Source organism: Ambystoma mexicanum, chromosome 8 (genome assembly GCF_040938575.1).
Source record: "Ambystoma mexicanum isolate Mex_15411 chromosome 8, UKY_AmexF1_1, whole genome shotgun sequence".
NCBI classification, from domain to species: Eukaryota; Metazoa; Chordata; class Amphibia; order Caudata; family Ambystomatidae; genus Ambystoma; species Ambystoma mexicanum.
Genome location: NC_090929.1, coordinates 1,040,369,507 through 1,040,397,364, shown reverse-complemented (window position 1 = coordinate 1,040,397,364; position 27,858 = coordinate 1,040,369,507). Strand labels below are relative to the sequence as shown.

Genomic DNA, 27,858 nt, shown 5'->3' with positions numbered 1-27,858 from the left:
GGGCGCGGATACACTGTCGTTCCAGGATCAAGTTACTTCACTGATCCGATGGAGGTTGCTGAAGTAGAAGGACCGGAGTAAGCAGGTAAGTCTCTATTTCAATAATTCCTTGGAAAAGCTGCTTTAAGTCTTTCTGCTCAAGGTATCTAATGTTCGTTCTTGTCTTTCAGGTGCGGCATTAAGTGGCTTTCGGATGATGGGATGACTCTTCTAACAATGATGAGCAGGATTTCTGCCGGTAAGTATAGCGCTGTGCGGGACGCGCTAATTGTTCGCTTTATTTAGCTTTCCTTTGCTGTGTGCGACTACCCTGCTTTATCTTTTCTGTTCGGCAGGTGCAGTGCAATTCCAGGAAGAAGATGGAAGAACCGTTTGACGGTGTCGAGTGGCGGCGCGATGCAGAATGATGGAGAACTGCTCGATGGAGTTCCTGGATGTGGCTGATTCAGGTGAATAGTTACCCGAGAGGGTACCTTTTGTTCGGTTCTTCTACAGATGCGGCGGTCCGTGTGTAAGAAGAAGGCGAGGTCAGGATGTTCTGCAGGTAAGGCCTTCAATGCGTGAATAACTCCTGTTCTTCTCAAAAACTCCGGATGGGCGTGGCAGAAGGGAAGCAAGAGCTGAACTGACACGGTGAGCGTTACGCTGCGGGAGTGCAGAATAACGCAAAGCGTGTTCAGTTTGCAGGGTGCGGTTTAAATAGCCTTGCAAGTAGTTCCAGGAAAATAGTCTCCTTAACTGTATCCTGCCTCTCAGGTAAAATAGTCCCAAGCCACACCCTGTACTGAATGGCTCAGCATCTCAGAGCCACGTATATGGACCATATGTTTAACACCTACCATGAGCCTGGCGCCACTGGCGCCAGGACTGAATCCAGAAAAGCCTAGCTGGGGCCTGAGAAGTCCCCAAGGAAGCCAGAGTCTGGGATGGGCTCGCCAGTTTCAGGGTTTTGGGAGCATGCACCATGACAGCACAACCCCGATTTCTTTTCAAATCAATCTCAAAACTGGTTAAGGATACGATCCTATCTTCTATGCATCCTACCTCTTGCCGAGAAAACATCCTTCCGGCCAAAACTGTTTTTGAGAATAAAAATATCTTCTCTCCCTTCCTCGCTAGATTTGTAAACTCCTGCTTCATCCATAACTGCATCCCAGAATCCAGCAAGACTGTCACCATAACTCCTCTGGTGAAGAAAGCAGGCTTGGACCGTAAAGATGTGAAAAATGTAAAACCAATCACACACTCAAACTTCTTTTTGGAAATATTGGACAGGGTGGCCACTCTTAAATTGCAATCCTTTCTTGAAACTACCTCCAGGGTCCACATTAAACAATCAGGCTTCAGAGCGAATCACATCACTGCAACAACTTTGCTTGATCACCAAAGAAATATGTTGGAATTTCTGGACCAAGGGAAAATAGGGCTGCTTGTCCTTTTTAGATCTTTCCACGGCTTTCAACCTTCTCCAGCATGGGGTCTGGCATGGATTCACATGCTCATGAATATTCCCAGTCGTCAGGATGGGAATCCTCAGTAAAAGAAAAATCAGTTTCACTTTAAAACTGTATTTCTCCTCTAAACCAATCACTGTCTTCTGGGTCATACTACCCCATCCAATGACAGTCCTCTCCCTAGTCTCTACCACTCATGGTCATCTTCAGATTTTTACAGCACGCTTCAGTGTTGGCAGTCCTTGCATTCCTCTCGGAGATATTTTGGTGAATTGTTGAGGTTTTCCATAGAAATTGAATAATTTTGACCAATTTTTGCTTATCGTTTTCGGCCAAAGAACAGCTACCGACAGCGGGGATCTGCTGCCGGCCGAAGATAGTCATCCAGCGTCAGATCGTCCATTGAGGTTTCGAGAAGGCCCAGCCTTGGGCTTACTTCGCGCCTTTTCACCCATGTCCGAGTAGAAGGAAGGAAGGAGCCTCTTCAAATTCTGCACAGTGTGGCTTAAGGAACGTATTTGTAGAAGATCGACATCATAAATGCTTATTTTGCCTGCATTGTCCACAATGTTGAGGGATGCGACTTGTGCTGTGGTTTCTCAAAGAAAACCAAGAAAGATTGTTACAGCAGGCTGGCAGCGTTGCTCAAATCGAGTAAGGCCCCTGACACTGCCTCTGGGCAGGGTCATGCCTTTCCCAGGACCGGCCAGTCTAAGGAGAGAATTCTCTCTGGGAGGAGGTTCAGATCCTTTGAAGACGCCCTGCCTGTGGCGGTCCAAGAGAAGGCCAAGATCTGTGACGCTGGCTCCACTGGGTTCGCCACTGATGTGGGTCCCAAGTCGGGCAAAGCGCGATCGCCATCAGTCTCCACGGTGAGCCTGCTGACGAAAGGGGCCTCTTCTGAGAGAAAGTCCCTCTCCCTGTCCGAACTCTGTTGGTCAGCAGACAGACCAATGTGGGAGAAGTCCGGGGAGGACCCGACAAAACTAAGACCTCTCAGCCTTCCAAGTCAACCGATTCAACGACATCCACCACAACAGCATTGAAGGAGAGCAGGTCCATTAAGGTGGTGCCTACGGCAGCCACCCCACGTGTGTCCTTACCCCTGAGGTGTGATACAGCTGCAGAGCCAGCAATGAAGTCAGCAGGCACCCAGGGGATGGGGGAAGGCCCTGCGACCGCATCGGCCCAGAAGCCTTCGGAAAAGGTAAGAGTAGTACAAGGCACCCCCGATGGAATCTCCATGGGTTGTGGACCCATGTGCTGCTCCAAGAAAACCGGGACAGATTTATTCAAGCTCCGGCAACGGCAACAATGATTTGCCTGATGACTACTATCAAGACCTCGAAGGAGGAGAACCTAAGGGCGCTCAGCCTACATCCCCTGTACGCAAAAGGAGGCGTGTCAGTCCAGACCATATGCCACTGACTCCTTTTGCCCCTCAAACAAGGGAATTGTCGCTGGATATTCTGGCGACTATACACACACTGGTCACAGCGATCCAGCCGAGGATGCCCCCTGCACCAGAGCCTGCGTCACCACAGGACCCTCAGGAGCCTCCGAGGTGGAGCCCTCCTCATCGGAAGAGAAAGTCGAAGGGGGGTGCCCCTCCGCCACCACTGCGACCTGAATCCACCCAGAGCTCCGCTCTGCACATGGACACTGCTAAAGGCACCCAAGGGGACGACTTTGCGCCAGCTGACGGGGAAACCACATGCGGACTCCCCCCATGTCCAGGGCCTCTGACCTGTTTCAGTTAGTCCCAGAGACTAAGAAAGAAGGGTTCCTGTACCAGTGGCGCGAGTCCAGAAGAAAGACCATCATGTATGTTCCTTTCTTTTATGATATCTGGGAGGAGGCCCTGGTGCTAATCAAGAGCCAGAGTACAGCCCCGCCCAAGTATGACAGACTGGAGAAAAGGTACATAGTACCAGATTCAGCTCCCAGGTGCTTAAGATCTGAGCCTTTGCCAGACTCAGTAATCTTGGCCGCAGCCCAGGGGCGCTCGGCGAGCCCATCATCGACAGCCACGGTAATTCCAGGATGGGGGGAAGCTGGACGCAATGGGCAAGAGAATAATGTACACAGCCGCCTCTACCATCAAGGCGGCTAATGCCCTAGCCATTTTTGTCCTGATATGACCAGGAATTATGGTACAAGCTGGGACCTATTCTAGACTTCCTGCCAGAAGACAAGAAGGCTGAGGCACTAGAACGGTTTCAAGAGGGAGAAGTGGTGTAGACATTGCAGAAACAAGATTCCGCCAGATGGGGAACGGTGTATCCCTTAGTCGACAAGGCTGGTTGAAGGCAACTAACTTCTACCAGGACGTTCAGGCTTAGGTGCTGGATATGCTGCTCAACTGAGAAAACCTCTTCGGCAAGGCTGTTGACTAGTCGTTACAAGCCATGAAGACTGACACCAAGACAGCACGCTCCCTGGGAACCCTGCAACAACATCGGCTGTCCTTTCGTTTATCCAGAGGAGTGCCTGGCAAATCTTCCAATGGATATACTACCCCATACCGACAGGGGTCGCTCTCAAGGCATCGGCGGAGGACTGCATCAGTGCTGCCCACAGGGCAGGGCCTCGACCCCCAGGCAGGCCTGAATGGGCTGTGACCTCGGGTCCCCACTTATGCACCCTAGTGGGAGGCCGGCTGGCGAAGTTTGTCAGCTCGTAGAAGATCACCACCAACAGATGGGTGCTGGATGCTCTCGGACAGGAGCGCACCTTGGAGTTCCAATGCAGGTGTCCTCTTATTCCACCGGTGCCGCGACAAGAACAACACAAACCACAGCTTCTGCGAGAGGTGCGTGCCATGTTACAGTAGGGGGCGATTAAACCCGTCCCGCAGTACCTCAGGATCTGCGGGGTATATTGCAGATACTTTCTGGTTCGAAAGAATATGGGGTTGGAGGCCAATCTTGGATCTGCGTCGTCTCAACAAGTACTTAAAGTCCTAAAAGTTCCAGATGGTCATGTTACAACACGTGCTCGGCCAGCTGGAGGAAGGGGATTTTCTGACGTTGTTGGATCTGGGGGACGCCTACTTCCACATTCACAAGAAACACAGCAAATTTCTACAATTCGTGGTTCAGCGTCAGCACTACCAGTTCAAAGCTCTGCACTTTGGCCTAAATTCGGCTCTGAGGGTCTTTACAAAGTGGTTGGCCCCGGTGGCAGTGCATCTTCGTCTACAGGGCATCCACGTATATCCTTGCCTGAACAATCCCGCCCACAGGCTCTGGTGAGCAAGCACACATTGAGGACCGTACATCTGCTGACAGAGTTGGGGTCATCCATAAACTATCCAAAGTTCTGCTTGTAGCCAGCTCGTCTGCCTCTGCATACTTCAAATGCGGCCTCTCCAGGAGTTCCTGGATGAAAGTATCAGGGAACTTTGCAGACAAAATCTCCCTCAAAGAGGAGTTCCGTCAGGCAATACAGTGGTGGGGTGTACAGCCCCATCTCGTCCAGGGCACTCTGTTTCAAGTATTGCCTTACTAGAACGCTGTGGAGCCCACACCGGACAGTTGTACGCCAGAGGTATCTGGCAGTCGGAAGAAAAGGGCTTCCACATCAACGTCCTGGAACTTCAGCCCGTATTCTGGGCCCTCAGGTCTTTTCCGCCGTCGTTGGGGGGGCAAGGTCATGAGTATCATGAGACAGCATCACCACCATGTTCTACATCCGGAAGCAAGAAGGGACCCGCTCGCCGGCACTCTCCAAGGGGGCCCAGGATCTGTGGCCCTGGGCCATTCGTCAGGACATGTTCCTTGTCCCTTTTCACCTGGCGGACGTCAAGAACACCATTGCGGACTCGCTCAGCAGGGAGCTGCGTTCTTGCCATGAGTTGGAGCTTTGCCGGGACCAGGTGGACCTTCTATTCGGCAAGTGGGGCCAACACCAGATCGATCTCTTCGCGGCAGCGAACTTCAAGTGCCAGAAGTTCACCAGCAGGGTCCCTCCGCAGCAAAGCATGGGGGATGAGTTTTCGTTCCAGTAGGAGGGACTGTTCCTGTACGCCTTTCCTCAGTTTCCACTCCTGCAACGTGTGATCAACACACTCAAACAGTGCCACTGCAGGATAACATTCGCTGCTGCAGCGTGTCCGCACCAGATCTGGTACCCGGACCTGCTGCATCTGTCAGTGGCCCCATCCATCAGGCTTCCACTGCTCCCGGACCATCTCACCAGAGAGAGAGGGCTGTTTCTGCACCATGACCCGGAGTCGCTGAACCTGATGGCATGGCTCCTGCAGCCCTAGACTTTGGAGGTTATGCTTTACCTGCAGAATGTAAGGGCATGTAAGGACATTCTGCCAGGGCCAGAGCCTTGTCTATGTTAAAGTGCTACAGCCATAAATGGAAGCGCTTCCCTGTGTGGTGCAGGGTTCAGAAGATTAACCCTCTGTATGTTACAGCCCCGCAACATCTTCCATACTTGCTTTCCTTGGCCAAGGTGGGATTGGCTCACGCCTCTATCAAGATGCATCTCGCCGCCATATCCCGTTACACCAGGTCTCCTGGTAGACCTTCTCTGTGGTCGTACAGACTTGTCAAGGAGTTCCACAAGGGATCTTCAAGACTTAACCGCCGGTGAAGGCTCCTGTCCGACTTGGCTGTGGAGCTCAATGTAGTACTAACTAAGCTCATGGGAACTCCTTTTGAACCTATGCATCAAGCCCTGCTCAAATTTCTAACGAAGACAGTCTTCCTTGTTGCTATCACCACGACCAGGCGGGTTGGAGAGATCCAGGCCCTGTCTTGCAAGCAGCCTTACTTGTCTTTACATGCTTCTAGGGTGGTACTGCGTACACACCCCACCTTTATGCCGAAGGTACCGTCAGAATTCCACCTCAACTAACCTTTGGCCTTACCTGTCTTCCCGAATCCGTCATCACCAGCGGAGAGGGCCTTGGATCGCTGGACGTTGCTCATGCCTTGAAGTTCTACTTGGCACGTACGAAGAATTTTCGGAAGACTTCTCAGTTCATTAACTTTGGACCTTTAAATCATGGAAAAGCCTTATCGGAGGCTTCCATCTCCTGATGGCTCTCCGGCTGCATCATGAACTGTAATCGACTGGCTAGCAGGCAGACCGAGAGCACACACCACCAGAGCCATCGCAGCAACAACAGCTCTTCACTGGTGTGCCCCTGCTTCACATCTACAGGGCTACTACATGGAGGTTCATGCACACCTTCGCAAGGTTCTACTGCATCGACGGGGATTCCAGGGAGGAGTCCTGAATCGACCAAGCAGTGCTACATAGCCTGTTTGTTTGAGGTGAGTCTGTTCCAGAGGTGAGTGTTTATTATTGCTGTTGACCCTTGCCACCTCCCTTAGTTTTGTATATGAACTGCTGTGTAATCGTTATTCATGAGCATGTGAATCCATGCCAGACCCCATGCTGGAGAAGGTTTAAGTTACTTACCTGTAACTATTGTTCTCCAGCATGGGGCTGGCATTGATTAATATCCAAACCCTCCCTCCTTCCCCTAAGTGGCTCTTCTTGGTTCATACTGTCACTTTACGTGCTTACCAAATCTGGAGATGGCCAGCAGGGATGGAGTTTAGGGAGATGACTGTAATTTGATGGGGCAGTATGACTCGGAGGACAGTGATTGTTTTAGAGGAGAAATACTGTTTTAAAGTGAAAGTGAAACTGTTTTTTCTTTTACCAAGGATTCCCAGCCTGACGACTGGGAACATTAATGAGCATGTGACACCATGCCAACACATGCTAGAGAGCAATAGTTACAGGTAAGTAACTTAAACCTTCTGGTCCACAGTTGACTGACTTGGGGAACTGTGCCCCAGAAGCCACTAACTCGATCCAATCTTTCTTGTCTAACAGAAAATCATCTGCTCCTTTAAGTCAGCCCTGATCCACTTGGTGGTTCCACAGAGTGCCTCTATATATGACACATGCTGTTTAACTTATACATCAGACTTTTCTACTGTCTCCTAGAGATTCAGGGAGTCTTTGTATATGAGTTATGTTGACTATACGCAGCAAATCATGGAAATTAGTGGTGATGACATCACGGATGCAAGCTCGGAGCGTCTTCGGAGGGCAGCAGCGACAGCAGCCCGACCTGGCTTGGGATCCGCCTTGGCAACCTGGAGGCGTGAGCGCCTCTTCTTCAGAGCTCCAGTGGGTATTCGCATTAATACAAGAAGTGATCGGGAGATCCGGCCAGCCTTCTTCCCAGCGGGTGAGTGGCACTTCTCCCTGCTATGCGGCCATGATGTGCGTGAGGTGCATCCTGTGACAGCTGAGCCCTGCCACCTCGCCAGGCCTGGGCCGCTCTGCCCCTGATCAGGCTCCCCAAGCGTGGCACCAGCGAGGGATCCCCTTGTTCTTTGCTCCCTGGCTCTACCGGGGGGCGGAAGAGGAGCCGGGAGTGGAGCACCCGGGTGCGCTTGGGGCCCGGACCCCCTGACTTCCACCCCCCCCCCCCAAACTGCAGTCCTACCAGCAAAACTCTGCTCTTGAGAGCCCCTGAATGGGACACCCCCCACCCACCCCCGATGGTGAAAGGTGAGCTCCAGGGGGCAGCACCGGAGGGAAGTCCTCCGAATCCCACCTCCTTGGCAGCAACAGAGCGCTGCATGACTCAATCCAGGGTGGGCTGCCACATGGGATGAAGAACAGTGGATGTGCCCCAGAGACCTGTGTCTGACTGACGTGGGCCCTCGTCAAACTCACGGCAGGCGCTCCCCACGGCATCCTACTGCTTATAAGGCTACACTACAGCGCAGACAGTGAGGTCCCCCTCCCGATGGAACGCAAATCCATCCGTGTGCAGCCACGGAATAGCGCCCGGGCCGGAATTTCCTGTTGACCTGGCCTGGGATCTGACATTTGGTGAAGCCCTTTACCACAACGATAGTGGGGGACCCCCCACTGCCCCCGGAAGTGGATCTGCAGCCCCCTTTCCTGCGCACGACAGCAAGCACACCGTTTGAGTGTCGGCATAGGTAAAGGAACAGCCGAGACAGAGGAAGTGTAACCCTCACCTGGTTCCCGCAGAGGCGCCGGTCTTGACTGGGTGAATGCCGTATCTTCAAAGGTGATGTGTAACACACGGTTGGCTCTTTGGGCTGGACCCCTGTGCACTGTATGTCTGACTCGAAGAGTAAGATGTCTGCAGATAGAAAATATGGGATTAATGAACTGGGTTTATTGGGTGCCTCTCTCCTCTTCCCTTTCTCTTCTCCTGTAGAACCCCAAAGGTTAACGCCCTCACCTTAGGTAAGTGAACGCCGAGCTCTCCATCTGCCTCGGGGCAGGGTGCCGTAACCAGTTTCTTCACTGGATAAGGGTGCAGGCCTCTTGACCTCAGAGGACTGCTGTCCGTCGTTAACTGCACGAACGGTAAGTTCTGGGCACTTCAAATGTCTTAAAAGTCTTTTGTAATGATATCTCTTGTTTTGCAGGGTTCCGGCGATGGCGGATGGCGGGCTGATGAGAGTTGAGGATCGAACCCGCGTGAGGAATAGAAGCGCCTGGAAGCACGAAAGTAAGCGCTTGTAGCCTGCTTCACGATGCGCACTAACTGTCCCTTTTATCTTGCAGGTACAAGTTCGGAGCTTTAGAGAAGCTGAAGGGTGCTGGAATACCCACTGGATTCGGCGTGGGAAGGAGTAATGGCACGTGAGTAATAAAGTTGCCCAATGTCTTTAAACGCACCTTCTTTTGTCTTTCAGATGCGGGATGCAGCGCCGAAGGCCTCCGGAGCGTGCGAAGAGTAGGTAAGCCTTTGTCTTTCAGATGCCGGAATGCAGCGCGAGGCGTTGGTGACAGCCGATGGACCAGGTAAGAGATGCGCTGCCACTGAAGACCGTAGTGCTAACCTGTTCTTTCTTTGTCTTTACAGGTGCTGCTGAAGACTGGATTCCAGGATGGTAAGCCTTTGTTCCCTTAGGCCAAGGATCAGAAGCAGAAGACACGATGAGCGTTCTGCTGCAGAGAATGCAGAATAACGCAAAGCAAGATTCATCCATCGGGTGTGGTTTAAATAGCCTCCTGTAGTGCTTAGGTGTCTCCTTCCACAGCCACGCCTAGGTAAGAAAAGAGTTCCTGCTTTCCAGAAGAGTTCCAGTGTTCTGAACCTAGGGAGTGGCTCCTGCCCCACCCAACAGGAAAAGTAGTCCCAAACAGAAGAGGATCAGGGGTTCAACTGGCAGGTAAGTAAGCAGCATGGTCTGCTGCAGGTAAATCCACCCAAGCATTATGAGCCCGGCGCTTCCAGCGCTGGGACTGGGCATCTTTATGAGCCTGGTGCCACTGGCGCCAGGACAGGGTCCAAAAGGTCCCAATTGGGACTGGCTGGCACTCGGAACCGGGGTTATGGGTCTGCTTCCAAGGGAGTCGGGCAAGTCCTGATCTTTTGGAAGCAGAGATCATGACAGGAAGGCCCATCACACTCCTAGTCCTTTTCTGCCATCAGGCCACAATGGCGAAAAGTGGCAAAACGACCAAGCAGGTGGACATAGCAGTGCTGATCAGTGGAGCCAAATCGGAAAAGGCGAAGAAGAGCGACATGCTAGGCGATTCATCATCCGGAAACGGCCCCAGCCTGTCAACCGTAGCCACAGAACAGTCTGCCACAATATCAGACTTAAAAGCCCTTCTTGAGGCACTGACTAAGGAGATCCAGAAGGGCACTGAAGAGGTCTCAAAGAAAATCGGCCTCCTTGACAAGAGTGGCTGAGGTAGAATCTCGCACTGCAGAGCTGGTAAATGAGTGGTGTGACCAGAAATTTGGGTGGGAGCATGGGCAGGACAGGATCACCGCCCTGGAAGCAAGGTGCAAACTGCTGGAAGTGAAACGGGAGGAGGCAGAAAATAGGTTGAGGTGCAATAAAATCTGCCTCAAGGGCATCCCAACCACTGTCCTGGACCCAGACCTCGGGAGGTATGTGTTGGACCTCCTCAGATTCATCATAACTCTCCCAGACGCCCCACTCGAATTAGACCGTGTCCACAGAACAGTCCCGAGGCAGTCTACCTCGTCTCCACCAAACATCCTGGCTTGGGTCCACTTCTTCAAAGTCAAGTAGGAGATCATGAAAGAAGCTAGATTGATGCAACAAATCAACTTTATAGGATCAACCATCCTGCTCTACCAAGATCTAGCGAACTCCACCCTTCAGAAACGGAAGGTGCTCAGTCTTAATGGAATGGCTGCGTTAAAAGGGTATCTCGTACCACTGGGGATTCCCAACATCAGTAAAATTGACCTGGGAGGGGTGCCCAACAGCAAATCCACTCGCTGAGGGAGGCTGAATGTTTTTTGGGAATCAGTGGGGGCGGTGAGGCCGAGGAGATCCCTCAGAGTCCCTCCAAGAAACAGATGGGAACGTCATGGACGCGGGTCAGCAGAAGACGCAGGGTCCGGGGCCCCCCTCGGAAGGCCCCCAAGCCTGACTGATCACCTCAAGCACTGTCAGAGGCTAAAGAATTACGTGCGGGAGTCTTTGGGAGCACACCCACACATGTTGTTATCCCTAAATTCTAAAGGTTCTAGTGGTACTGGGCCCTAGGATGAGGGAAGGCAAGGGGTGGCGGGGGACTGCAGATTGGGGGGAAAAAAGGGGGTTCCCCCCTTTGGGAAACGCCAGCCATTTGATGCAGGCCCCCTACCCCCCCTATACCTGCTTAAGCAGGGATGCCGTGTTCCGGTCGGAGCTGGGTTGGGCCAGACTGATCTTGGTTACTCAGTGCCGGAACACCACCAGTTGCCCTGTTAGCTAGGATGCGTTCAGTCCTACCATTTGGCAAGTTGGGGGGGTGGTGGGAGTGGGAAGGGGTTAGACCAGAGAGCGTGGGTATGGGTTTTCCTCGCCTCCTGCATTTAGCTAAGATTTGCAACAGATTGACACTGATAGCTACACTAAACACACAGAATCAGCGGGTTTATCCGAGAGCGACATGTATGGTTCCCAGAAGGGAAGCACCTATAGCTGAACTATTGAACCCAATGGGGTAGGATGAGGAGAGTGAACTTGGGATCCTCACATGGAACGTCCAAGGCCTGAACTACCCAGGGAAGCATGGGTCCGTTGAGCATAGGCTGGGGTTACTTCAGGAGACCACCTACTGCACGCTGATGAAAAGCGGGTCAAATTTAGGAGGTGCAAAAAGCGTGGTTTAGCAATTTTACTAAGTGATAAGGTCCCCCTAACAAACATTACAGTTAAGAGACCCCGACGGGAGATTCCTTCTGGTGAAGGGTCACCTAGCTGAACGTTCGATCACCATAATCACTATTTACTTGCCCCAATGCAGCCCAGGACAAATGTATTGCCGACCTGATCCCAACGATTCTGGCCTTCGCAGAACAGGTTCTTATCATGAGTGGGGACTTTAACCTGGTTACGGACCCCTTAGTTGACAAAACTCTTCTGAGGGGTACTCTCATTAGCGCAGGGGCTGAGCATAAGCAGATTTCGAAACTAGCCACAGCTGAGTTAGAGGGGGGGGTCGTCTTACTGGAAAAGGAACTGCAATCCCATAGATCATGGAGAACTGAGCGGGCATGGAAGAAAGCTAAAACCGCACTCGAAATGCACTGGGCTGATCGCACTGCCAAATCTTTAGCCTACACCAAACAATTTTATTATAGCAAAGGTAATAAGGCTAACAGAGTACTCGCATACAAATTAAAGAGAGTTCACAACAGGAATAATATCTTTAAATTGATTGGAGCTGATGGTAAAACCCTCTATACCGATAAGGACAAAATGGAAGAGTTAGTGAGACATCGTAGGGCAGTAATGTCTGGTCCACCCACTCTCTCCAATCGTCTTCCCAGCTACTTTTCCAGTCACCGCCGCCCCTCCCCCCTTGTACCACAACCTCCTTCTCAGCCGTAGAAACTCTGATTACATTGAAGGAAGTCATTGAAGCCATCAAATCCCTAAAAAAAACAATGCGCCCGCGCCCAATGGGCTGACCGCAAAATCTTATAAAACCTATGCCAATATTCTGGCCCCACAATTAACGACCCTGTTTAATTCATTTCTATCCACGGGCTCAGTCAACAAATCAATGGCAGAGTTGTTAACAATCCTAGTTCATAAACCGGGGAAGGACCCGCACCAGGTAGCTTCTTACAGACCCATAACCCTTATGAATAATGACAGGAAAATATTTTCGAAAATCCGAGCGTCAAGGCTGAAATCGCATCTCTCAGACCTAATTGCCCGAGACCAGATGGGGATTATCCCGGAGAAGGGATAGATGACATTCAACGTACTATTGACCTCAGAGAGGTCCGGGGAGGGGATGGCAGTATTACCACTGGACGCGCACAAAGTGTTTGACCTGGTGGACTCAGGGGTACCTCAAGCGGATGTTAGCACACTTTGGCTCTAATTTCTCAAGATGGGTAATGGCCAATTACCATAGCCCCTCCACGCAGCTTCGTGTTAATGGTGTCAGATCTCAACAGATCGATATAACCAGGGGCACCAGGCAAGGCTGTCCCCTGTGGCCTCTGGTCTTCACTTTATCTATGAAGCCGTTTGCGGACAAAATCTTCCGAAACGCAAAAATAAAAGGGCTCACGGTGGGGGAACATGAGTACAAGATCGCGCTGTATGCGGATGACGTGCTCTTAACCGCGACGGCGCTGAACACATCCCTGGTGCCCCTATGGGAGGATATTGAGGAATTTGGCTGTCTCTTCGGATGTAAGGTGAATCTAGGCAAATCCGCGGCATTGGCAATCAACCTCACCAAGAAGCAGTAGGCAGACCTCAGCCCCATGTTACCGATCCCATGGGTTGAATCCAGGATAGAGTACCTTGGTGTGCGGATCCCCAAAGACATCTAATGGATTCAAATAAGCGCTGTACCACAGTCCAGACATTGTATGACAGAATATTTGCTCTGTTAAAATGGAAGTAAAACTGAGCTGCTGATCTTTGGAACAACAGCAGCTAGAGCTAAACTGCGGAAGGAATACCGGATCAAGGATACCATAACGGTCTGTGATAAAGTCAAGGCTTTGGGCGTCTTTCTCGACACCTCACTTAATGCTGATACCCAGGTGAACTACATCTCCAATAACTGCCACTACTATCTTAGACTCCAAAGAAACATCAAACCTTTAATTTTTGAGTCTTGTCTATTGTAATGCATTGTTGATAGGAGCCAACAAAAAAAGCGTGCATAAACTTCAGATCCTTCAAAATGATGCAGTTCATATTTGCAAAGGAATTCCTTGACGAGAGCACATTTCCTCTCACAGACAAACCTTACATTGGCTCTCAATACAAGCCGGAATTCTCTTCAAGACAGCTACCATCGTGCATAAATGTCTCTACGGTAAAGCCCTGGCCTACTTGAAGGCCCTTGTAACCCCCTATGAGCCTAGACGGAACCTACGCTCTAATGACCCTGCGCTAGTCAAAAGACGCAAGGTGAGAAGGGTAAATGGACTAGGAAAGGCCTTTCCTACTCTAGCAACCCAGCAGTGGAACTCCTTACCTCTCACCTTACGAGTGAACAAGAATCTAGACTCCATCCAGTTGACATTGAGAACTCTACTCTTTAACTAAACCCCATCCCAGCACGACCTTGAATTCTGCACCCTGAGCTATGTTTTGTTCCCTTATATGCATGTTCTTTTCGTCTGTGTGCCTCCCGATGCCCGTGGTTCCCCAGCACGTTATAAATAAAGTGGCCATCAAGCAGAAACAGTTGTTCTTTACTAACAAATAGGTTCTGAAATAAATAACCTCTCCCCCAGATAATCCAAGAAGTAGTTACACTGTAGCGTGCCTCATTAGTCATGCGTTGTAGCCACGTTGAGAGTTTACAAATTGCAGAACTGATGACTGTGAGCAATAACCCCTGTTGTATTCCTACTCTTGTATTGGTATTTCCTCCTATGTCTTGTGCATTCAATTTGATGTGAGCATTCACATTTAAATGGCCTTGCTTAATCCTTTACAGAGGGGAAGAATTAGCACTATGGCTATAAATTTGAATGTCTGGGCCCATCCAATGGGCAGGTGTAGGGTCTACAGCGCATCAAATATTGTGTCAAGCACTATGATGATGATCTGTACTGGTCTGGCGAGTGGGGAAATGGTTCTCAGGATGGCTAATCCTATGATTCGTCTCTGGTTATATAATAAAGTTAGTGAATGGACCACAGGAAAACCGTGGTTACATTTTTCATTCTTTGTTTTACCAATGATTGTTGATTATTCCATTTGTCTAGTCACATTGTTATTCTTATTCGACTCAGGGTTCTATGCTTTAAAGCCAACATTCTCTTGTATACATTGTTCTGGAGTTTCTTTGCTAGAAGCCATGGTTTTTTTAACAGGTCATAAATATAAGACAGAGACCACTAGAGAATTGCTATGATGACTTCAATTGTAGAAACGTTATTTTCCCGTTCACGTTGTATTGTCTGTGGCTTATGCATGTGTTCTCATATAGGGTAACTGTAGACAGTTGCTTTAATGTTTCCTTTTCTTTTTTTCCTTTTTGGTTACAAAAAAGTGTCTTACCGTAGATAGTAATTTGTATTATTGTGTATGCTACTAAATTAATGATTCTGGAGACAACTGTTACCAGTGAACTTTTAAACAAAGTATGGAGGTTTTGTTCAGCAATTAACAATGCTGATAATTGGAATAGATTAGTAACTTTCATTTTGCCAAATTGTCACCTGCCATTTCTTTACAAAAAATTGGGAATTCTCTGTTCAGATTGGCCCGGAGAGTATATCATTCTTGCATGTATTGTACGTGTTGCTCAAAGCAATCCCTTGACGTTAAGCTAAAGCCTTTCTTTCCCAAATGTCCTTATTCAGGATCGACCAGGAGCTCTACAGGAGACATAGTATGTCTGAGATAAAAGACGAGAACATCGCAAGCAAGACTGTGTCAGCAGCAGCTCGTCGTTCATTCTTCCGAAGGAAACACAAACACAAACGTAGTGGTTCAAAAGATGGGAAGGATTTACTTGCCTTGGACACCATTAGCACAGACTCTATCCCTTTCTTGGAAGGTAAGTTGAGCCTTGGTGTGGAGGAACCTTTTTTTTGTTGAAAAATTGTTCTTTTGGAAGATTGAAAATAGTGTATTTTCTCTTGCAGTCTCTGGCTGTCATACTTGTACATCCGCTCCTTCAAAGTGGACTATTAGTGGCAAAGAAATCATTTTAGTTTTGTCTTAGTTCAAATCTGTAAAAGCCCTTTCAGCTAGTGGCAGGAAGTGAAAACTGTTGCACATGGTTTTTCGAACTAGCTTCCAACTTGCCGTCTGGGCTTTTGTCATTAAGCATTTTCTGTTTGGGATTCATGATCTCTGTTCTCTTATTTTTCACAATACTGCTTGACCACCCTTCCTTTTCCGTATGTATAATTTTCTATTTTGTCTTGACAATTATTTCTCGAGTGACCTCCCTCAAGATTCTGAGTTCAAGCTATGCATTTTTGGCCTCAATCAATTTGCTGTAGCTAGCCCTCCTAGTTACTGTATCATCAGTCTGCGTAGAAACTACTGAATGCATGCTTTCTGACTCTGTGCAGCAATCCAGAACTGTAGAATAAACGTCTTTATACTGAAGAGGGAGAACCACCAGGAAAACAATGTGCCCCAGAGTCTAAGGGTGGTTGTTAAAATGGATTTCTAGAATGTGTGTGGCCTGGTGGACAAATTATTGGATGTAACCCTACTTATAGTAAACAGGGGAACTTTGAGAGGTTAGCCAAACCCAATCAAGGTGTGGTGGCCAAGATAAGGCCCCCTCTGCCAGCCTAAGTTTGCAGCAAATAAGGAGATGAGACAGACGGGTGGTAGATCAAGCTTCATGTATTTATATCGCCAATACACAGTATACAGAGTTATCACCAGGGAAAACAGCATGCAAGTGTTTGGGCAAGTCAGCACAATGAACCCTCTCTGCCCCCCACCCAAGAGTGCTGGTTTATATAGCATATCATAGGTAAACACTAATATGTCTGTACTTTCACAATGAGGGTGTTACTTGACACAGCATTACAGACATTTGGCAAGATCTGTTGACATCTTACTTGCGACCTTGCGACGCAGCCCTGCAGGGACATTGTGTGGTATTATGGCTAAGTGGCATTCGCTGAAAACCACTCCTGTTATCTCCCATATATGGGGCTCATGCTAAACTTGTACAGAATATGCAGAAGGGAAGGTATGACGTGTCATCTGCCTTAGGAGGGGTTTGGGCCTCTGTGGGGTGCTGCGTGTAGAGCAGGCACAGGGAGACACAGGGCGGCGACATGGAGGGTCTGAGGCCTCACTGTATGGAGAGCCTAATAGCATTGCATAACATAGCACTACATAACATAGCACAGCAATCCTGCATAGCAATACTGCCACATCAAAGGTAAGCATGGAAGGTGGTCAAGGCTTAGTCTGAGTAGAAGGTGAGTGGGGTCAGGGGTCCACAATGAGTCCACACATTGAAGAACACAATAATTCAATTTAGACCGGGAAGTACAAAAATACTCTATTACAGGCCCACGAAAGAACACCCACTAGAAAAATGAATCGAGCAGGTAAGTAATATCACACACTACGTAATTATCATGTATACAGTCACGTTGGGATTTTAGGAATGCAAATAGTAACTTAGACAACTGAAAGAAGGTAAGTTATTTGAACTGTGATTACCTAACACAATACTTATGTTACAGTATGTTGTGTATTTTATTGTGTGCTGTGATTAATCCAGGCTATTCGTCCCTTGTCCCCAAGAGGGAGCCATCCCCATTGAGGCTGTGGAGCTGAGCCCCCTAAACAAAACCCTCCGTAGGGGTTTAGGAAAGCTGGACTTCACTGGGAGTGACTCTCCGCCCCCCCACACCAACTCCTTCCCCCAAACACCCCTATGCCCCTCCCACCCAGCTCCCCATCGGGGGAACAAGGACTCCGATTCCTATGTAGAACTTCCTGTAAAGAAAACAATATCTTCATACATGAAAATTTTGGAAGAAGGTGCTTCATTTAACCATGGTACTGAAAACCATATTGAAAGCATCTATGTACAAGTGTCTCAAGGCAATGAGGGTTACTACGACTACTTGACAGCTGATCATTCCCAACATGCCCCTTCTTGGTCACGGGACAAGAATAACAGGGTAATCAGCCTTGAATAGAGGAGAAGGAATACGCAGAGGCGAGCCCCTACATCAGTTGGAGGCAGAGCTGCGCTTCTCAATGGAGCCATCTGTAGCGCAGGGCAGGAGTGGAGAAAGAAGGAGGTCCTGCTGAGCAGGCGACAAGCCTTGTAACCATGGCGAGACCAGGACCAGGCAAACCTGGTTCCAGCTGGAGGAGGAGGAGGAGGAGGAGGAGGACGTGGACGTGGTGGGTTCGCAGCCCATGAAACAACACTGAATCCAGATGGTGAGAGAGGAAGAAGTCATCCACTTGCTGCTTCGATGGAGAACGACACCACAAACAAGTCAAACTGCCACCTTGAAGCAAGCCCCACATCAGAGAAGGTACATGGGTCGTCCACAGTGCAGGGGGGACAGAAAACCCAGAGAGAGCAAGGGGGAACGGGAAGAATTGCTCCAATCTCAGATCAAAAGCCTTGAGGAAGAGAAAAGAGTACATTAAGCATACAAATTGTTGGAGGGCAGTAGACCGAACTGTAATAATGAGCCAAATGCATACAAACACTATCCAGAACCAATGAACAAATATTTGATAAGGTTACCAAAACCCCATTGGAAATAAGACTGAGAGAGGCACCAGCAGAGTACAAGGAGATAAATATAGAAAAAATTAAAGAACCAGGGTCAACCAGCGTGTGAATCCAGGAAAGAGAGAGCCAGCCAAGTGGTAGAAAGGGATAAAGGAGATATCCTTCCATCTACACCAATTCAGTTCTTCAATATTTTCAGGAACTTGAGACTTTGTATTTGTTTTGGAGAGCCTTTTTGTGAAATGTTTCTGACGAAGACACAAAAGGGTACCGAAGAAGATACCCTCCAGACCCAGGACAAGTCAAATGATTAATGCTGAAGGCAAGATCTTCTGCCTAGTTTAAGTTACGTTTTCTTCAGTGGTAGAGTCAGATAGAAGATAGATTTAGACAGAGGACTTAGTTTATTATTTTGACTATTGATGAGCACCTTAGTGTGGTTTTGTAGGATGAGAATCCCCTTTTAGCAATAGGGCTAGAAAGGTATTTTTTTCCCTTGTAATTTTAATTAAAAAAACTCTTAACACAGAACCTTCTGGTCCGAGTCGTCATGGCTCGCCACAATGCTTACACCAATTGGACCTTGGCACAAGTCTTCTCCTGAGATTGAAGCTAGATTGCTCTAGTAAGTTACCATTGAGACAGTCTTTGATTAACTTGGTGGGCACTCTGTACACTCACTACTAGATTTGCCTCCTGAATCTTTCACCACAGGGATTCTGAAAGACCTGACGAACACTCAGGCTTTACATAAAGAAGTACTGATATTTACATAACCTTTTTTTACAAACTATCACCACTCTGTGTGAGAAACCTGAGGGTATTCTCACTCCTACTTATTTTCCTTATTTCCTTATTTATTTCTATAGCGCTGCAGCCCGCAGGCATCGGAGCGCTTTCCATAGAGACAAGGAACGTGGTGATGGGACAACACAAAAATGTGGATTACTCAGTTTGAGGTGGTCATATTAGTGAGTGATTATTTGAATAGAAAAGTTTTCAGTTTCTTTTTAAAGCTTTGCAGGTTTGTTTCAGTTCTTCGGGTTTCAGGTAGTGTATTCCATTTTCCAATGTCTTCGTTGGGGAATGCTCTGCCCAATCCATTTACTTTTTTTGATAACTTGGCCTCTAGTAGCCCTTTGTTCATAGATCTTACATTACTTGTGGGTTCGTATTTCTTAAATTGTTTCTGGAGGTATGTTGGGCCATTTCCATTTGTGGAGCGTTGAACTAGCATCAATGATTTAAATGTTATTCTTTCCTCTATGGCTAGCCAGTGCAGGTCTCTCCTTTCTCCTGAAATTTGGTCCCTTTTGGTTTTGCCGGTGATGGTTCTGAGCACGTTGTTTTGGATCACTGATTTATGCATTTTTTGCTAGCTCCCAGCATAAGTGCATTACCATAGTCCAATCTTGAGAGGATCGTGGCTCTGGCTATGGTTGTGCTTTTTTGTTTATTTAAGAGAGGTTTAATTATTTTTTGGTAATATTGGTAGTTTCTTTTTAGGTATGCTACCTGGGCTTCAGCCCCAAGTGATGCTTGCATGTAAATTCCTAATGTTTTGACCTTTTCCACCACCATGATTGGCGTCTCCTTGATGAAAAAAGTTATGTAATCTGAGCTTAGTCTTTTTATGGCTAGTGGTGAGCCAAAGATCATGAGCTCAGTTTTAGTGCCGTTGAGGCACATCCGATTTACCTTCATCCAGGCTTCAATGGTGGTGTAGATGAATGTTAACGTATTACTGTCTTTGTTGTAGTCACCACTAAGTTCAAACACCAGCTGTGTGTCGTTAGCAAAGTTTGTAAAAAATATCCCAAGTTGGGTTAGTAATGTACAAAGGCATCGAAGGTAAAGTTAAACAACAGTGGGGAGAAACTATCTCCCTGCGGGACACCACAGTCCACTGGTTTAGTTGATTGTTGATTTCCCCATATTATTTTAGATTGCCTATCTTGAAGAAATGAAGATATCCAGTCGATAGCTCCCTGGGAGCAGTTTCCAACACAGTCTACTCCCCTTGGATCCTCTACGCAGGTGGCCAGGAAAAGCCCATCACTTTTGGATCCTGATGCTGGGGTGGACAAGCGAGTGAGGATCTCCTGGGTGGGGCGTGTCCTTGGGGATTGGCAGGGCGTGCCTTTGGGTGAAACATGGTATCCCCCTTATCTTAATGAGAACCAACATTACCCTCCCCGACCTTTATGGGTTATTGTAGGTCACATCCCCTTCTTTCCCCTCTTGAGACACCTGACAGCACTGAGACAAGGAAGAAATAGCTGAGAGTACTGCATACCACACACTCAACACTCTAGTACTGAGACGAGGAAGATGCCTGCAAGGTATGAAGCTCAGGCATGTCGTCCCAATCAGAGTCAGGCAGAATTTAATAATGGAGTACACCTGCAGTCTATTGAAGGACCACAGGTGTATAAAAGCAGAAACCGTGAGGTGGAGAGAGGTAGAGACCCTGGAGACTTGGGCAGAGATCAGCAGGAATAGAATGGAGTCTTGACGCAGCCACAAGTGAGCAAGGCTTGCGGAACCCGAAGCAGCAGCCGAAGCGAAGGAGGAAAGCCGCCAGAGGAAGACACACATGACTGGTGAGTGCTGGGGAAGTTACCCAGAGACGTAGGCGCTCTTGGCGGGCTGTGAGATTAGTGAACAGCACAGAGAGGAATACTTGCTTCAGTTAAAGATGGAGCTCCGAAGTTCTATGAATGAAAGAAAGGCACATAGCAAATCTGCCAATATTGACTAACTGAATGATCCTTTGTAAATGATTGAAGTCATTGTCTGTTGCAACAATCCTATGTAACTTCTCTATGTAACTACTGTATGTAAACATCTCCAAATTTGCGCCCTGATGCCCCCGGGCCTGATAGTGCGCGTTACAAATAAACTAAACTAAACTGAAAGAAAGCAGCAAACCTGCCAATATTGAATAACAAACTGAAAGAAAGTAGCAAATCTGCTAATATTGAATCACACACTGAAAGAAAATAGTAAACTAAGTCGAATTAAGGACTGACTCCAGAGTTGAAGTCAAGTCTGAGAAACTGTTTGTTTTTTAAGTTCCATTTGAAAAACTATTTGTTTGTTAACTATTGAACTGATAAAACCCCCAAATCGTGCTTAAAAGCCAGTAAGCTATATACCTGGAGGAAGCCAAGCATGGAGGTGGTAGGGGGATGTCACCAGAAGTGAAGTGTGAAGAAGTCCTTGAAATACAACAAGACATTGAATGAATACAAAATAAGGAAGTCAAAAAACAGAGGCGTCATGTCATGTCTAGGGGGCGTGTCTGCTCTCCATGGGGCAAGTGGAAGCGCTTTGGGATATGCTGCTGCTCCTCTCCTAAGATGGCAGCAGATGTGCTGTGTATTGCTTCAGTCTTTCCTGGTAGCCATCTTGGCTTGACTCCACCCCCAGCCAAGGCGGATGTTTATATGCTGTCTCCCCCTGCCAGTCTCCCCTCCTGATTTCCGTGACTCCCGCCATATCCTCGCTGACACCGAGTCCTGTTTCAGTCTCTGCCCCTTTCTGTACAACCATCGCCAGTTCATTGTCGATCTTAAAACTAACCTTTCTTTCATTTCATACAAAGACTTACTTTTCTCGTTTATCTGGACAATCTTCAGACTCCACCTTTCCTCAGTGGAACAGGTCCTGCCTCCTTAAGAGACCCGAGGTTCCCGGCTTCATGTGCCTTACCACAGAGGCTCCTGCTAGTCGGCTGCTCGCAAGAACACTTCCTGGTAGGTTCCATTTCCTCTCCCATCTCCGTAGGCTTCACTTTTTCTCTTTCTCAACCCTTCCTTACAGTCCCTGCGTACCACTCCAGACTGGAACTCAGCCGAACACGCTAAAAAGGAAAAAGAGCCACACAGCAGTTTAACTAAAGGACCTTCCAAATCAGGTATTCATGTATCCTTCACAAGGATAGCTTAGTCCTCCTTCATAGCCTGTCTAACATGTGGCTTTTCCATTTGCAGTAGTTTTTGAAGAACCATACCTGAGCACGGCGTAGAGGGCTGGTTCCATCTCATCCGAAGAAGGTTGTCCTATCCATTCAGACTAGGGTTTTCTTCCCCACAAGGGTTTCCCTGGAAACTCACCCTTTCTCTGCCATTGTTGCAGAGAGGGAGAGAGTGACTAGGTGGGCTCTCCCTGCTTCTTATATGCGTCATCTGAATCAGGTGGTTGAGTTTTTGATTATTGGGATATACTGCACAGGTTTTACAGCAAGAGACTGAGGAGCGTTTGTGAGAGCAGGAAAACTAAGGGTTCCTGGTTGCGCAACCTGTGATGGGTGGATCGTGTGGTCTGACAACTGCATCAGTACTGCTGGGGACGAATTTGAAATTCGTCTCTAAGGTTAAGAACCTCGGCTGCATTTGGCAGGATGACCTGGTCAGTAAGTTGGGGCAAAGGTTCAGGCGGTGCACTATGTTTTGAGGCTCCTTCGACGGGTGTTTCCCTACATCCCTAGGGAGGATCATACTGTGGTGGTAGGCGCCTTGGCCAATGCACACTTGGACTATTGTAACAGCCAGCTGCTCGGGATCCTGCTTAAACAAATGCAATGCCTTCAAAAAGCTCAGAATGCAGCAGTAAGAACCATTTGTGGCCTAGACAGATTTGCACATGTCTCGCCATCACAGCGTGCTTTATACTGGTTGGCAATTGAAGACCGGATTAGATTCAAGGTGTGTCTTGTCTTGTATTCAAGTGCATCAACGGTTTTGCTCCAGTGTACCTCAGGTATCTGATTCAACCGTATCTGCCTTCCAGATGCTTACGGTACAGTGACCGGCATCTTCTGGACATCCCCCGCTTTGTATTTATCTGAAGGGGACACCCAAGATTCGCTGTTTTCGGACCAAAATTATGGAAAACTCTCCCATTGGGATTGAGGACTCTTAAATCACTGCCTCAGTTTCGGAAGGCATTGAAGACCTTTCTTTTTATGAAGCTTGTTAGTGATTTTCTTTTTTTCCTATTCTAGTCTGCTTCACTCTTTGGATCTAGATTACACCTTGTACTAATGATTTTCACGTCTGTGCCTCTATACGGTTCATTCTGTCATGTGCGCGTTATAAATGAAAAAAAGAAATAAAATCAAGACAAGAGAATCCCCTATGTGTTGACAAGGTAACCTACTATTGTGTCAAAAGGAAAACTACTATTGGTGCATTTAAAGCTTGGGAAGGGAACCCTGAGCTGTGAAGAATTGTTGGAACTTATCTGAACGACAGAGCCACAAGATACTTCCTTTTGTGATAATTGTTAAATTGAACTTGGGGAAGGGAGCCCTGAGACTTGCTGCAATAAACCTGCATTGAACTTGGGGAAGGGAATACTGAGAAAGGTGTGAAACTGTATAACCTTAAATCCAAGCGAAGGTAACTTGAACATTGTGCTGAACTTATTGGTACTTTGGGGTGTGGGGGGAGATGAAAATTAAACCTGCGCTGGAAATGGACTATCCTTAGTTTTGTTAGGTAGGGAAATCCCACCTTAGCAGGTAATATTTTGACAAGCATAGGACTCCAAAGAAAATACCAGTGTTGAACAAAGTCGTTTACAGATAGGTAACATTATGTTTCTCGTTTAGTTAACTCGTGTCTTCTGGTCCTTGTGATCCCTTAGTCTCTGCTCTAAAATAGCAGACTCATGTTTGTGTAGTTCGATGAAAACAATTCCTAAACCAGGGAAGATCCGGTGGAGTGACAGGATGACTGTAGCACTGTATCTATACTAGCATCCACATAGGGAAGGATTTTTTTTTTCTGTGGTAGTGGGAATTCATGAACGGAAGGGTACAGGGTTTAATATGAGTATTTAGTACTTGCAATTGAATGTACCACTTGTTAGTAGTTCTTTCTTCACTTGAAAGATCCATAAAAAGTGTTGATCAATGGATATTATTCTTATGAGTGCTTTTATTTGGCATTGTGCTAAAACATACTTCTGTATCATCTAATCTTTTGTTTTAACAGATGCTGCAAGTTTGGCATATCAGAGAGTAGAAAAGGTGGATTGCACTTCCCAGAGGCCAGTGCTACTTCTGGGACCTCTAGTTGATGCTGTCAAGGACATGCTGGTTAAAGAGTCACCTGGGAAATTTTGCAGATGCCCTCTAGGTAAGTAGTGTTGATGGTTCTTTTTTTCATTGTTTATGTATACATAATACATTTGCTGCTGTCAATACTGTGTCTCCAATTATGAGAATGGGCCACGTCATTATCAGATGATTTGGAAAGATTCCAAATGTTTCTATTAAACTCCATCTACAGGGTTACTTGTGATCTTCATACTTGCCTTTTTAGTCCATTCATTGGGAATAGTCCCTGCGATTACGCTTTTCCACCCCATTGTTGATTTATTTCCAATCTCATTCCCTCTGTTTGATGTCCCCAAGGCTTGCAGATGCCAAAGTTGGGTATTTATGTCTGAGATTTAAAAACAAGACAATCGTATATTCATTTTGTGGAGTTTAAATAAATACACTTTGCATTTGTTACTTCTACAGAATTGAATTTTCATAGATACAGATTCTGTTTGAATAGTCCATGTCGTCAGGCTAGGAATCCTTGGTAACATTAAAAGCAGTTTACATTTAAATGTTAAAACTACTGTCACTTTGGTACTCTTTTAGGGTTGTTTTGGCTCGTATTGTCCCACAGCCATAGGTCCCCCTTATCTCCACTCCTGGAGGCCATCATCAGATGTATTACTGAACATTCAGTGTTGGGAGTCTTCAAAAGTTTTTCTACCTCTTTTGATGATTTTCAGATGGAATCTTCATTTTTTCAACAATTTTCTAAACTTTGAGAAAGTCCGAGTTCCGGCTCTTCCATGTGTGGTTCGGTATCCATGTCTTATTCGGCTCTTGGTAACTGTTTCAGCTTCCATCATTGAGGACCGGTTGTGTGTTCCTTTGACACCATGGAAGACTCCTAGAAGAAAAGTTTATTCAGTGGATGTTCCGCCAGTCACCTGAAGAATGTCTACACCGAAGGCCATCATGACAAATTCCTTTTCTGCCTTTACGCAGACCACGACATAAACAACTATTCCATCTGTCACTCCTTCTCTAAAAAGATGCTGAAGAACCATCTCAGAAGTTTGGTGGCTTAGTTGGACAAAGGTGATGTGGCCTCTGATTCGGCCTTCGTCCGAAGCCATGCATCTCTGTCAAAGCAGACCCTTGGAGCATGTCCTCCCTCTTCTAAGAGGTAGAGGTCCCACAGGGAGTCTTCCAGTGGTACGAGGGGGAGAAAAGGGACATTCCACCCATGCTCGGGCAACCACCCTCCATCGACAGGCACATAGACGATATCACTGTAACCATCATTACCGGCCTCTATGGCAAAGTGTTCGTCATCTATGAAGCACTCATCCATGACTGCTCCCCAGTCAATGTCTTTAATCTACCAAGAACCATCAGTTGATGACTCTATCAGCCCCGTCAATGCTGCTTTTATCGACTGTTTATAAGCATGTAAAGTCCTCCACTCTGTCGCTGACGTCCACGGTTCCGGCGACAACTTTGAACATCCTTCAGCTACTGCCACAACAGCAGCCACCTCGTCCACAACCAAGGTGCAAGCCTTGTCATCTGTGACTGCACTTGCTCCTAAAGAGGCCTCTCGTACATGGTAGTCAACAGTGACTACATTGTCCGTTCCAGAAATACCTGCTCGTCCCTGGCACTGTTCTGGTTTCCCTTCAAGACGTACACAGCCATTCTTGACATTGGCTTCATATGTGCCTCATGTAGTACTAGGTACATCCATCATTCATCCAGAGGAGCTACTGGAACATGTCATTGATGCAGCCTTTGAAGGTCCTGAAGGTGCTAAGAGGGATTTCTAAAGTGAGCCCTTATGGGGAAGGCTTTAGGAGGCCAACCTAGTTAGCATGAACAGGGAAGATACTCAGACATTAGGCAAAACCCAATGGTGGATGAGCAGTCAAGGCTTAGTCTCGGGAAAAGTGTAAGAGTGGTCTAGTGCCACAGAGTCCACACAAGGCAACGCTCATAAATTCATTTTAGGCAACTTACAAAAATAAAGTAATTTACTATGCCTTGTAGAACACATTAGAAGATGAAAATCACAGATAAGTATTGCAATCAAGAATCATATATATTAACGCATGTATACTAGCTTTTCTGTACCAAATGGAAGGTTTGTAATTGTTTATAGAGTGCGTATACACAGATGATGTGCTTCAAAGCGCTTCAAGGTGGGAAGGGAACATGGAATACACAGTCCTTGAAATTTCTGAATGATCTTGCAAAAATAACTAGCAAACTTAGCCTGACGGCCTTACTTCAAGTACGGTGTAAGACAATGAAGGAGCGCAGGAGCGCAGGGGCAGGAGAGGGAGAAGAACAAACATTCCTTAATGTCCTGTACTCGGCCAATAACGTTTCAATAGTGCAAGTGCGTGACTGATGGTAAGGCGATAAGGGGAGGAGGGGGTGAACGACATACAGAAACATAAACTACTGTACTAAACCCGGCAGAATAGGCCCATTGCATACTAGGTAGCGTAAGTGCCAGACATGGAGTGAAAGGGAGGGGGGAAGGGAACAAGTGTGCCCAGTCCAAGGTCCTGGGTTAAATTAAAAGGAATTAGTAAAAAAGGGCAGAACGTCGTGGGTGGAGTGCAGAGACCTGAGGGCAAGTGTGCGGCCTAGTGGAGGAGCCTGATACCTGTGTGGCAATGGAGGTGTAACAGGTGACCAGAAAGCAAACAGAGCTGAGTTAGGGAGAGAGGGAGGAGGGCAGTAGGCAGGAATAGAGAGGGGGTTATCAAGATAGAGGTGGAGAGAAGGAGGAAGAGAAGAAGGTTTTGGGAGTTTCTGGAAACTTAAGGTGATCAGGCTCAAGACAGAGGGAGGCAGGGAGGTTGTTCCAGAAGGAAGCACCTGCAGAGGAAAGTGATCTACCTCCAAATCTCTGTTTTGAGAAGTGACTCACCCGGAGAGAGTTGGAGGACGACGAGCTGAGGGCTCTAGAAGAAGAGTATTTAGGGAGACGGAGTTGAAGATAGTGCGGGCCCTGGTCCCAGAAAGCCTTGGGGACTTTACAGTGTGTCTTGAACTTGATCCTTACAGCCACAGGGAGCCAGTGTAGGGATTTCAGTGCCTGAGAGATGTGGTCCCTGGGCTTGATGCCAAGTATAAGTCTTGCGATTCTGTTCTGGATGAGTTGTAGAGGTCAGAGTTGCTTTAGCAAGATGGAGAAAGAGACTGTTGCAATAGTCAAGTCTAGAAAGAACTAGGGCTCTAGAGACGTTAAGCCTCTGGGGCAAGGTGAGACCAGGTTGAATACCTCTGAGGAGGTGCAGCTGGTAGTGGGATTTCTTTTTTTAGAGATGTCTGAGATGTGAGTGGGGAAGGAGAATCCAAGATGACCCCTGGGTGTTTTGCCTCACTAGTGGGTGAGGGCGCAGGGCCAAGGGGGTGGGGGGCGGCCATAGTGACAGTTGGTAGGAGGGAGCAGGGGTCCCAATGAGGGCGATCCGTGTCTTGCTGGCATTGAGTCAGAGATGGTTCCAGCACACCAGGACTGAATTGCGGACAGACAGTCGTGGATGAGCAAGGAAGAGGAGGAGCAGGGTAGCTTGAAAGACAGCTGCGTGTCATCCACATAACACTGAAAGT

The 27,858-nt window shown here is 47.7% G+C and overlaps 1 protein-coding gene across 9 annotated transcripts in view; it reads left to right on the top strand.

Annotated features, from left to right (window-relative positions):
• Positions 1 to 27,858, top strand: part of DLG5 (discs large MAGUK scaffold protein 5) — a 1,559,980-nt gene that overhangs the window by 1,328,371 nt on the left and 203,751 nt on the right. For all 9 annotated transcript variants that reach the window (XM_069610999.1, XM_069611004.1, XM_069611003.1 and 6 more), the window contains 2 exons: positions 15,301 to 15,497; positions 24,182 to 24,325. In XM_069610999.1, the coding sequence (XP_069467100.1) occupies positions 15,301 to 15,497; positions 24,182 to 24,325 (341 nt within the window). The remainder of the gene's footprint in view (positions 1 to 15,300; positions 15,498 to 24,181; positions 24,326 to 27,858) is intronic.